We start from the raw sequence: 13,182 nt of genomic DNA on the forward strand, positions 1-13,182 counted from the left end.
GGATTTTTCTCCATATAGTGGACTTCAACAGGGACCAATGGGTTGAAGGTCCAAACTGCAGTTTCAGTGCAGCTTCAAAGCGTTCTACACAATCCCAGCCGAGGAATATGGGTCTTATCTAGCGAAACAGTCATTTTCTAAAAAAAATTAAAATTTCTCCTCCAACTTCAAAATCGTCCGAAATTGTTGTTTTACCTTTTTTTTTTTTTTTGTAAAGTTAATTTTACTTAGTCTTTGCACGTTCTCTTCGTAAACACTAGTTCGGTACTTCCGCCTACGTAACGCATGACCTTTCCAACGTGATTCTGTAATGTGTAAAGTTGTGGATGCTAGTGCACGACAAGCATTTGTGGTTAATAAGTATATAATTTTTTTTTTCTTTTAGAAAATGACCGATCATTCCGCTAGATAAGATGCTTCTTCCTCGACTGGGATCGTGTAGAGCCCTTTGAAGATGCACTGAAACTGCAATTTGGACCTTCATTCCGTTGAACCCCACTGAAGTCCACTATATGGAGAAAAATCCTGGAATTTTTCCTCAAAAACCTTAATTTCTTTTCGAATGAAGATGATGATGATGAAGAAGCAGAAGTGAAAGTTATAGATCACCACGCATAATGATCTATTGAAACATATAACATATTGCATTATTTAGAGCAGTGTTGTTGCTTTGATTCTAGAAGAACCTAGCAGAAATTCTTATAAACCAGAAGAAAAAGCAGTTTGTAAAAATAAAAATAAAGATAATAAGAACGTAAATATCACTGCACTGTTACTTTATCATTGCATCATCCAGTTCAGTCCTTTGCACAGTTGACATATCCGATCCCGTCTTTGTCTTGATCGACAGCATCCTAAACCAATAGAAACTACGTACACTGAAACATCGCTCTTCCTGAACCAATCATCTATGTTGTGGGCGGTACTTCGTCGACTCTCCTTTTGGTTTCAACCGGCGTGGGAAGTAGTGTGACTGGCTTCTGAAGCGGCTATAAGATTATTATTCGTAAGTTTCATTAGCTTTTTATTTGTTTCATGACGTTATATGCGATTCGTTATTACTATATGTCTTTATGTCCTGTATCATGAGACTGTATATCCAGTTACATGGTGTTTTAGTGAATGACTGGATCGTCAGCTTAGCCTTGTCTCGTGCTTAGAGGAAGCATGCTATTGTAAAATAAATCTGAAAGACTTTACTATTCAACGCTTTTTGTATGTTACCTTGACATAATGACTGGGTTATTTGTCTAATAGGCTACAGAATCCCGATAATGCAAATCATGATGGAGATGTTGATGTCCATAAGTCAGCACTAGCTTGCATCATATTGTGGTCTATAGGGGTTTGGCCTATGTCAGTGCACTTGTTAAAGCTGTGAAGCAAAAAAAACAAAAACAAAAATCTGATTACAGTTTTTATTTATATATGTGTGTAAACGTTAGTTCGGTATTCATTGGAATGATGTTTTGCAGGCATTCTTACTGTAGTAAATCGTGGTATACTTCCTCTAGGATCACAGAGCATCATTATCTATGGCTCTTCATCTCACATTTTTATGTGCCAAAGCTTTCTTCTGTTGTCAGGTGAACCTCACTGTGTGCAGGACATGGTCTGTTGACTTGTTTTGCTTACTAATGCTGGTGCATCGTGTTATGTGCCCGTTTCTTGTCCTTCACAAAGCATTGTCAGATGCATTTTACACTGCAGTGTTTGCCAGCTCTTTTCTTTAAGTTAGATTTAATCTCAGTAAGGTTTTTATTAATATATTAATAAAAGGCTACTAAATAAGTTCCACTTCACAGCCCTGTGCTTCTTGCCAGTGCTGTGTCATCATTGCATTTACATTTACGTTTAATAATTTAGCAGATAGTCCTATTCAGACTGACTTGAGGGAATAATATAATAAAAGCAATTGATGTATTTACAGTATATGAATATGTAGCTGTCAGTGTTACATTATTATTATAGTTATTATACATTTCATTCATTTAGGTTTTATTCAAACTGGCATACAAATTGGGAAATATAACACAAGTGATTCATCCTATGAAGAGCATCACTACATCTTACATTTGTTGATTGTGTGGCTTTATTTTTTTTTAACGGTTGTCAATTTTGATGATTTAATTATGGTATTCAAGGAAACATTATAATTTGCGACAGTTTTGGAAACATAATTTAGAGAAGGTTGAAATTCTGGTTCTCAGCGTGCAGATGTTGAAGCAGGTCATTATCTCACAATGGATGTGGTTTCTGGCATGCATGGCTGGAGTGGTTATGTAGTTGTCATGCGGAAAAAGATGTCTTTATGTTTTGGATTAGTTGTAATGGGAGTGGTGCATTAATTACTTCAGGGATGTCTATTGTTTGCTGTACACTGGCTCCACCTGCTGAGGAGCTTCCTTCAATACTCCAGTGAGGAAGATTCGCATACAATTGTTCTAGTGGTAGTTGCACAGAACCTTCAAAATGGTTGTGAAACGGCCACTGCCCTCCGCTTATTCACCATAGTAAAATGAATGAAAATAATGAATGTATTAATATATCCACAGATGACCCAATACATCTGGATGAAAAACAGTAGTTTTCTAGGGCTAATCAACATAAATAATGATTAAACAATTATAAAATATTATACACGACCACCATTTTACATAAATAGTGTTAAAAGAATGATGTTTTAGTGGAAAAATACTGACAATTCTCACTTTGCACTCATAGTTTTGATTATAATACATCCCATCCATGTGGGCAAGTGCTCTGACATATGCACTCTATACTGAAAATGAAAGGCTTCCGGTTTGTCAGAGATAGTGGAAAAGTCAACTTTAGTCATGTGTTTTACACTAGCATAATTTCTCTGCATGTCTTTGCCTAGCAGAGAGGATTTTGTCTGTTTGGTAGGTTTGCAAGCTTTGCTTCTTCACTAACTGGGTTCATCTCTTGAATGTCCCGGTATGGATGCGGTGATCGTGAGGTGTGCCTGGTGTTCTTACAGGCAGCAGATGTCCATAACACATTCTTGATTGACAATTAACAGCACTACAAAGCAGCTGCATGTTTACTCCACCCGTTGTTTTTGTAAAACCGGTTTCTGACTCGCTGTGTGTTTGTATATATCCCTAGTCCACCAAGAAAAACACAACCAGCATGGACTCTTCGCTGACTGCTGCACAGATCCGTGAGAAGTTCATCGACTTCTTCCGCCGCCATGAGCATCAGTACGTCCACTCGTCAGCCACCATTCCGCTAGATGATCCCACTCTGCTCTTTGCCAATGCCGGGATGAACCAGGTAAGGAGATTTGAACCTAGTTAAATAAATGGCCTTTAATTTGTTATAGAAAATTAATTGTCACCTCCATCTTCTTAATAGTTCAAGCCCATCTTCCTGAACACCATCGACCCGTCCCACCCAATGGCCAGACTTCGGCGTGCTGCAAACACACAGAAGTGTATTCGTGCTGGTGGCAAACACAATGATCTTGATGATGTGGGCAAAGATGTGTACCATCACACTTTCTTTGAGATGTTGGGCTCTTGGTCCTTTGGAGATTATTTCAAAGTAAGAGATGGCGAGAAAGGTGTTGTATATTGTAAACTCATGGCGTATTTCTTCATAGTACTTTATGTGCTGCTAAAATGATAAATTAAATTTTGGACTTTTCTCTTAGCATCCCTTCATTTCTGTCTTGCTCATTTTATATCTAGCACCTGGCCTGCAAGATGGCACTGGAGCTGCTGACGCAGGAGTTTGGCATTCCTATTGAGCGCCTCTATGTGACTTATTTTGGTGGTCATGCTGATGCAGGCCTGGAGCCTGACCTGGAGTGCAAGCAGATCTGGCTAGACTTGGGGTGAGTACAAAATATGTACAAGGAATATTAATTCACTGATGTGAAATAGTAAAATATGTTTCGTTTGTCTCAACTCTGTCCCAGAATGGAGGAGAGCCGTATTCTGCCCGGCAGTATGAAAGATAATTTCTGGGAGATGGGTGACACTGGTCCTTGTGGTCCATGCAGCGAGATCCACTTTGATCGCATTGGAGGCAGAGACGCCGCCCACTTGGTCAACATGGATGACCCAAATGTGCTTGAAATCTGGAATCTGGTGTTCATCCAGTTCAACAGGTAAACTACTACTCCTTGTTAACTTTAGCTAACAATGGTAAACACTTTTTTAAAAGTTCCCACATACTTAGAGATATTATTTTTAGAGACTCTTCTTATGTAATGTATTGTTTATATGGATGCACAATATATCAATATTATGTCAGTTATTGTCTGAAATCAAAGATTTTTTTTATTTATCAGTATCAGCTGATATTGGATATTTAATATTAAGTAGATTGATTAATCTTTAATTAATATACAAAATATATATATAGCCTAAATATAATTTGAATTGCATTAAATTGATCAAAAATTACAGTTATATTATATATATAATATAATATATATATATATTAGATATTCATAATGTTACAGAGCATTTCTCTTTAAAATAAATGCTGTTCTTTTAACTTTATTTTCTTCAAAGAATCCTGGAAAAAAGAAAAATCATGTTTAAGCAGCAATTGATTTCAGCTCCAAATCAGCATGTTAGAATGATTTCTGGAGGATCATGTGGCACTGAAGACTGGAGTATTGATGCTGAAAATTCAGCTTTCCCATCACAGGAATAAATTACATTTTAATATCTCTTATGCTTTTGATCAAATCAATTTAACCTTGGTGAGCATAAGAGACTTTCAAAACTTTTAAAAACATTTTTAAAAAATCGTACCAACCCCAAACCTTTGAACGGTAAAATATATACATTATTGGCCAGAAATTTTAACATTGGTGCCATCTCGCAACCTCTAATTCTTCACAGAAAGATACTGTAAGTATGCACATGTTGTTCTAAATACATATATCTTGGCCTCTCCATGCAGGGAGTCGGAGACAGTGCTAAAGCCTCTGCCCAAGAAGAGCATTGACACAGGGATGGGACTGGAGCGCTTGGTCTCTGTGCTGCAAAACAAGATGTCCAACTATGACACTGATCTGTTCATCCCTTATTTTGAAGCCATTCAGAAGGTACAATCATAGAAAAGCATATGAAACATGACCAAACTCTCTTTTGCATGTAATTAAAAAAATGTTCTTGGTTCTCAGGGCACAGGTGCCAGGGCATACACAGGAAAGGTTGGTGCAGAAGACACAGATGGTATCGACATGGCATACCGTGTTCTGGCTGATCACGCCCGCACCATTACTATTGCCTTGTCTGATGGCGGCAGACCTGACAACACAGGCAGAGGGTGAGATGATGGTGTTATTGTTTGCCGTATACTTGATATATATACTTTAATGTATGTATATGTGACCCTGTTTTTGTGTTCGCAGCTATGTGCTGAGGAGAATTCTACGTCGTGCAGTGCGATACTCTCACGAGAAGCTGGGTGCACAGAGGGGCTTCTTCGCCTCCTTAGTAGATGTAGTGGTTGAGTCCCTGGTAAGGCCTCCACCTCTACAATTTTTTTCCCCTCATCACTTTATGTGCATAAGGAACACTCTTTTTGGTTATTTAAAGTGGCAGCCACTGCAATATTGAAATGCACTTTAATTAAATACAGTTTCAGTTCTATCTCTGATGGCCATTTAATGATTCATGGCTCTCTGCAGGGTGATGCTTTCCCAGAGTTGCGGAAAGATCCTGATATGGTAAAAGACATCATCAATGAGGAAGAGGCACAGTTCCTCAAAACCCTTAGCAGGGGACGCCGTATCCTGGACCGCAAGATCCAGAGCCTTGGAGACAGCACGACTATACCAGGTAAAGCACATGCATACTACCACAAAGAGTTTCTCTTAGCTTGTTTTCAGACCTGCTTTGTTCCGAAACAGGGACTTGATTTGTTACAATGTAGCATTTTCTTCTTGGATCAGTTCACTTTCATAAGGCAACATTTCAAAGCGTACTAAAATGTGTTTATGCAAGTCACGTGTGAATAAAACTGCCCTCTTATTGGTCAGAGTTTCCTCTGAGTTAGCCATCAAGATGGATTGACAAGTTCGCTACACAAGCGTATAATATTGTGGCTTTATCTGTAGCTGTCGCGTGTGTGTGTGTGTGTGTGTGTGTGTATATATATATATATATATATATATATATATATATATATAATATATAATATATTTATTAATTATAAGATGAAAAGCCGCTCTTTGGTTTTCAACTGCAATATGTGCTCACTCACTGCTGGGTCGGATTGCTTTCTCACCTCAACCGAACCATGCCAGAGTTTGTTTTCAATCAGGCCGAGACCACCTCGTTCAGGCAATCTTGGAGTGATTGTTTTGGTGCGGATCCGAGTGCGATTGCCGTGTTCATATATGCCTAAACGAACCGAACTAAGGGTGAAAACACACCAGGTTCTGAAACAAACTCTTCAAACAAGCCAGGTGCAGGGATCCAAACTTGTCACCTTTTGGTGAAAATCACAGTTTTGGATTCAGAATAGGTCATTTGAGTTTATAATGTGCATTTATAAAAAGCAGCCCTCGCCAACCATCTTCCCAAAATTGTAATAAGAATTGTTTATAAATTTTTTTGTCAACAGAAGAGAGGCTTTAAGGTTTCTGTGTTTTTCTGCCAAAATAAAAGCTCTGTGGTTTAACATTTGGAAGCAAAGAAATTAAGATTAATTTTGTAGTATTGTATTATATATTACTATATTATATTAATTAAATAATTTAATGAAATAAACTATAATAAAAATAATAATAGTAATTTAAATGACCGTGTGAATGTGGCCTGACTCTTTTAAAAAAACAAACAAACAAAAAAACTATATGCAGTCTAGGGTTTGTTTGTTTTTTCCCCCTATGTCCTCATTCTAAAATCAACTGTAAATCCACATTCTGAAGCTGATATTTATACTTTTATTTCTTCATATAAATGTCATTGTTTTGTGTAGGTGACACAGCTTGGCTGCTGTACGACACATATGGTTTTCCTCTGGACCTCACAGCCCTGATCGCTGAGGAAAGGGGAATGGAGGTGGACAGGCAGGCCTTTGAGGAGGAGAAGAAAGCTGCTCAGGTGGAAATCAGTTCATTCTTTTATGCAGTGCAATTTCCATTAAGCACAGAATAATTTCATAGAAATTAAAATAGAGTATTTTATTTTATTTATAATGATGGCAAAGCTAATATAAATGTAAAATAGACAAAAATGAGTGTGCACAATTAAAAATCCTGTATCAGCTGAGATAAATCCAATACTAACTGAAAACAAGTGTTTTGATAATATAAATTAGTCTAAATAAAAACATGTGTACACAGTTGAAGTCTCAGGGCAAAGGCTCTGGGGACGAGGACCACATCATGCTGGACATCTACGCCATTGAAGAGCTCAGAAACAAAGGTGTCGCTGCCACTGACGACAGCCCCAAGTACAAGTACACTTCAGATGATAATGGCAACTATGGTACGAATTACACCTTAGCTATTCCTGTTGGGATTAACGCGTAGGTTTTCATGCCTGTGATATTGTGTGTCCCTCTCAGAGTTTGAACAGGCAGTGGGCACAGTGTTGGCTCTCAGGAGGGAGCGTGCATTTGTTGATGAGGTGACCACAGGTCAAGAGTGCGGAGTGCTGCTCGACAAGACCTCTTTCTATGCCGAGCAGGGTGGGCAGAGCTTTGATGAAGGCTACATGCTCCGAGAAAACGACTCTGCTGAGGATGTAAGCAACTGAAAGTGGTTGTAGAAAGAGGCTGAACTGCTTAGTTTAGTTATGATTCATTTTGCTGTCATGTTTTTGTTTTGCTGCTTCAGAGGATGGAGTTCACTGTGAAGAATACTCAGGTGCGCGGAGGATACGTGCTGCATATTGGTACAGTATACGGCACACTGAAGGTTGGAGACCGCCTAACTCTGCATGTGGATGAGGTATGTAATGAAATGACTTCTAAAAATGTTTTTACAGCATTTGGTCCAGACAAAAAAGAGATGGATAGGATGTTATGAACATTTATAGAGAGCACAGAATGCAACATGATTCCCCTTTCTTTTTCTCTCTCAGACTCGTCGTAGGCCCATCATGAGTAACCATACCGCCACACACATCCTAAACTTTGCTTTGCGCTCAGTTTTGGGAGAGGCAGATCAGCGGGGCTCTTTGGTCGCTCCAGACAGACTGCGCTTTGACTTCACAGCTAAAGGTGCAATGAGCACAGATGAAGTCCGACGCACAGAAGAGATCGCCTCCAACATGATTCGTGACGCCAAGGTCAAGTCCATTCAACAGGCTTTTTCAGAGATGTTTTCAATCATTCATATTCATACCACTTGAAACTTTCCCCACAAGTATTCACAGTGCAGATACTCTGAAAACAAAATGATAACCTATTGTAAGTTATCCTGTTGAAAACATATATAGTTTACGTGTCCCTAAGAACACTTTCGTATTCTTTCATAATTTCTCTCAAATTTGAAATATTCTCTCTCTCTTTCTTCAGGCGGTCTACGCTCTGGACGCTCCCCTTGCAGCGGCTAAAGCCATACAGGGTCTGCGGGCAGTGTTTGATGAGACGTACCCTGATCCTGTTAGAGTGGTGTCTATTGGCGTCCCAGTGGAGGAGCTGCTGGCTGATCCTAACAGCCCTGCAGGCTCACTCACCTCCATCGAGTTCTGCGGTGGAACGTATGAACATTTTAATATTATAATGAATTTAATATTATAAACTTCAAATATTGCAGAAGTGGGCCCACTCAGATCCTCGCTCTCATTCATGTGCAGCACATCTAGATTTCTGTGATATTCTGTATTTTGTCCCATCTATGCTTCATGAAAAAATAAATTTTTCCATGAATGTTTTTTAATAATGCAATCAAAATGCTTAAGGAACCGTTGTTAAATAATATTTTCCTTAGCCCTAATGAATTTAAAGGGATGATTCACCCAAAAATTAAAATTCTGTCATTACTCACTCACCCTCATGTCGTTCCAAACCCGTAAGACCTTTGTTCATCTTTGGAACACAAATGACAATCTTTTTGATGAAAACTGAGAGCTTTCTGTCCCTCCATAGACAGCTACACAACTACCACGTTGACACTTCAAAAAGTTCATAAAGAGATCATAAAACTAATCCATATGAATTGAGCGGTTAAGTCCAAATTTTCTGAAGAGACACAATCGCTTTATATGATGAACAGATTGAATTTAGGCTTTTATTCACATATAAACATTCATCAACTCACATATCAGTTGTGGTAAACGGAAGCTCAAGCATATTTGCTTGACGTTCGAGAATCAGTGAGGTTTATTCTTGTTACGCAGCACGTTTAAGCTTCTGTTTATGTTCGCTGATCAATGTTTATATGTGAGTAAAAACCTAAATTCAATCAGTTCATCATATAAAGCGATTGTGTCTCTTCAGAAAATTTGGACTAAACCGCTCAATTTAAATGGATTAGTTTTACGATCTCTTTATGAACTTTTTGAAGCGTCAATGTGGTAGTTGTGTAGCTGTCTATGGTGGGACAGAAAGCTCTCAGATTTCATCAAAAAGATCTTCATTTGTGTTCCGAAGATGAACGAAGCTCTTACAGGTTTGGAACGACGATTAATGACTGAATTTTCATTTTTGGGTGAACTAACCCTTTCACTGTTTTCTAAGTATGGTTACTCATAGTTTTCTTATTGATCGTTTTTACCCATAGGCACCTGCAGAACTCTGGTCATGCTGCTCCATTTGTGATTGTATCAGAGGAGGCCATTGCTAAAGGAATCAGGAGGATTGTGGCAGTGACTGGAGCAGAGGCTCAGAAGGTTGGAGAAGGCGGGGCTAACATGAATATGCACACACCCTTTTATTTTTGACTGATACTTAGTATGTAGTATGTGATGTAGGGTGGGGGAATGTGGAACCGGTTTTTGCTGCTTGATTTGAATGTGATATGAAAGGTAGACTTGGGATAATACAAGGATTAAATATTTCTATTGTCTTGTTCTTGCTGTTTGCATGCACAGTGTGGCTAGTGTAGTCTGATTCACAAATGATTCTTTTGAGCCAGTTCTGTTAATTCAGTGAATCAGTCATGAAGACACACAAATCATGTACTTAAGACTTGTGAGAGTTCATTTGATATTATTACTGACTGATTATTCATAGAACAATGTGTAAATACACATTCAGAACAGTGGTTTGTAAAAACATTGTTACCAAAGTTTTTTTTTTTTTTTTTTTTTTTTACATTTGAATACTTTTAGTGCAGTGAATCATTTAGGAAGCAGAATAATAAAGTTCCTTATGATTCCCATTCCTAATAGTTTTTTGACAGGTGGATGTTTGTGTTGTCAGGCCCAGAGGAAAGCTGATGCCCTGAAGCTGGGTCTAGATGCCATGGCAGAGAAAGTGAAGGCCCAGACCGCCCCAAATAAAGACGTTCAGAAGGAGATTGCTGATATGACAGAGGTGAGTTCAACTCAAACGTGTTCTCTTCTTGCTTGTCTGGTATAAGTGTACTGAATCTGTGTATGCATATATATTCAGTCCCTGGGCACTGCAGTGATCTCTCAGTGGCAGAAGGATGAGATGAGGGATTCCCTGAAGGGTCTTAAAAAGATCATGGATGACCTGGACCGTGCCAGCAAGGCTGATGTACAGAAGAGGGTAAGAAAACATGATTCCGATGTTTGATAGTTAGTCACAGAGATTACTGGAAAGTTAAAGACCAGCTGTGAACACATGGTTTTAATTTTAGGTCCTGGAAAAGACGAAGGAGATCATCGATAGTAACCCTAATCAACCTCTAATTGTGATGGAGATGGAGAGTGGAGCATCTGCAAAGGTAAATGTCTTACTGTCCTTTCAAATTAGGACTCTGAAGTTGAACTTAATGGAGTTTTTAAATTGTCTTTTGTGAAAGTCTAAATAATTCCTCTGTGCTTCCACAGGCTTTGAATGAGTCTCTGAAGTTACTGAAGACAAATTCACCACAGACTGCTGCTATGCTTTTTACTGTGGACAACGATGCAGGAAAAATTATCTGCTTGTGCCAAGTGCCTCAGGTAAACAGGGTCAGGGAGAAACTTATTCTGTAAGATGGATGAGGGTTCTCTTTAAATATTTAACAAGATCTGCTTTAAAGCTCAAGATTTTTTGTTTTGTTTTGAAAGAAATTAGTACTTTTTTATTCTGCAAGGATGCATTAAATCGAACACAAGTTACAATAAAGACTTACATACTTACAAAAGTTTTCTATTTCAAATAAATGCTGTTCTTTTGAACTTTTGATTCAAAGAGTCCTGAAAGATTTAAGCAGCACAACTCATATCAAAATTGATAATAAGAAATAATGATTTTTGAACACTAAATTAGCATATTAGAATGATTTCTGAAGGATCATGTGACACCGAAGACTGGAGTAATAATGCTGAAAATTCAGCTTTGCCATCACAGGAATAAATTACATTTTATGATATTAAAATAGAAAACAAATTTATTTGAAATTGTAATAATGTTTCAAAATATTACTGCTTTTATTGTATTTTTTTTTTTATTAAATAAATACATCCTTGGTAAGCATAAAGAGACTTCTTTCAGAACCCAAACTTTTGAACGGTAGTGCATGTGTAAAATGTAACTTTGACTTGGTACACATTAATGCGTATGTAAAGTATCAATTTAAAATCACCAATTTGCTCTTGTGTGTTTCCAGGATGTTGCAAACCGAGGCCTGAAGGCCAGTGAATGGGTTCAGGAAGTGTGCCCTCTGCTGGATGGAAAAGGAGGCGGTAAAGACATGTCTGCCCAGGCTACGGGTAGAAACACGCACTGCATACAGGAAGCTCTACAGCTGGCCAATGAGTTTGCCCGCCTCAAACTAGGTGAAAATTAAGGACAAAGAGAGATAGAGAGTTGTGTAGGTAGGGTTTAATCTGGAAAGAGGTCCTTAGTTTGGTCTTAACCCTCCTCCTGTCCTGTTCCAGCTATGCCTGCTGAATTTTCAAACTGGACATTCCAGGCTGGAAAATGTAAAAACTGTATAGAAATGTGTCATTTGTCAATTATGGATAGGAAGGGAAATAATTAGCGCCCTCTCTCAGTTAACTGGGTCATTGCAGGGCAATACATTAGTAGATCAACTGTTCCATCAAACCGTCCTGATCTAAAGCACATGGGGCTATGCATGCTTTCTGATTGGAAAATTACATTTAGATTGACAGTTTAATGTTGCTAGCTAAAATCGTCCTCATTGCCATTGTTATCTTTCTGAACATACAAGGACGAAAATCATTGTCATTATCATTCTAACAGGTGTCTTTTTGTCATAAGATTTTCCATTACATTTGTAGAATTGTTGCTCTGTCTGTTTAACAGGAGAGATGTCATAATGGTTCAGGCAAATTCATGTCAACACTTAACCTTTCACTAGGTCTTCTAGCATCTGTTTTGAGGAAATGAGCCATCACTTGTCATATGAAATGCATCACTTGTTAATGGTAATTAAAAAAAGCAATGATTTCAAATGCATAAATGACTTTTCATTGTCCTGTGGAGTGGTGTTTTGAATGTGATTGTGATTAAAGCTACTGCTTTTAATTATTTTAGCATAATTACTCCCCTTCTTCCCTAGTCTCGCATAGCCAGACCTTCAGACTGAAGGTCTTTGACTCTTTGTTCTCCTGCACAGTTCTTCATTGGTGATTTTCATAGGCCAGAATATACAACATATCCTCTTAAGTCATCTAGATTAAGCTCTCTTAAGCTCTAGCTTTTCTGAGCCTTAGTTGTATGTCTTTTTGTGCTGCGTTATCCTTGCTGATGAAGCTGTAAAATTGTTGACATTCCAATGGTTCATTTTTGACAGTAATTGGTGCATTAGGGATGGAGTTAATGCACATAACTTTGGTCTTGGAAGGATTGATGTTCAGGCCCATCTGCATGGCAAAGCTATTCAGCCTATTGCACTTTTCTTGGAGATGTTTAAATTTTGTAGAAACTACAGCAAGGTCATCGGCAAAGTCATGGTCTTCAAGCTGTGTGAAGCCATTGGGTTTGTCAGCTGTTGTTTTCTCCATGATCCAGTCGATGTTGACCAGGAAGAGGATTGAAGAGCCCTGCCACACACCTACTTTACAGGGAACCATTCTGATGCTGCATTCAAACTTTCTGTCT

The 13,182-nt window shown here is 38.3% G+C and overlaps 1 protein-coding gene across 1 annotated transcript; it reads left to right on the top strand.

Annotated features, from left to right (window-relative positions):
- Positions 1-847: 847 nt before the first annotated feature.
- On the top strand, positions 848-12,544 carry aars1 (alanyl-tRNA synthetase 1). Its single transcript, XM_051870653.1, has 21 exons — positions 848-1,006; positions 3,130-3,297; positions 3,379-3,567; positions 3,714-3,859; positions 3,944-4,135; positions 4,942-5,086; positions 5,165-5,310; positions 5,396-5,504; positions 5,675-5,825; positions 6,970-7,094; positions 7,337-7,481; positions 7,561-7,739; positions 7,832-7,945; positions 8,079-8,285; positions 8,515-8,699; positions 9,722-9,830; positions 10,363-10,476; positions 10,555-10,674; positions 10,766-10,852; positions 10,959-11,072; positions 11,723-12,544. Exons 2-21 carry the CDS (start codon positions 3,154-3,156, stop codon positions 11,900-11,902), a joined length of 2,901 nt encoding a protein of 966 aa, XP_051726613.1. The 5' UTR covers positions 848-1,006; positions 3,130-3,153; the 3' UTR covers positions 11,903-12,544.
- The last annotated feature ends 638 nt before the right edge of the window (positions 12,545-13,182 follow it).

This window comes from Ctenopharyngodon idella, chromosome 18, assembly GCF_019924925.1.
Source record: "Ctenopharyngodon idella isolate HZGC_01 chromosome 18, HZGC01, whole genome shotgun sequence".
Classification (NCBI taxonomy): domain Eukaryota; kingdom Metazoa; phylum Chordata; class Actinopteri; order Cypriniformes; family Xenocyprididae; genus Ctenopharyngodon; species Ctenopharyngodon idella.

Bases quoted from the DNA above. Each gene is read 5' to 3' on its own strand.
- aars1 (XM_051870653.1), top strand. From the start codon at position 3,154: ATGGACTCTTCGCTGACTGCTGCACAGATCCGTGAGAAGTTCATCGAC. The intron at 5,505-5,674 runs GTAAGGCCTCCA...GGCTCTCTGCAG, and splicing joins ATGTAGTGGTTGAGTCCCTG to GGTGATGCTTTCCCAGAGTT. The intron at 7,740-7,831 runs GTAAGCAACTGA...TTGCTGCTTCAG, and splicing joins AAAACGACTCTGCTGAGGAT to AGGATGGAGTTCACTGTGAA.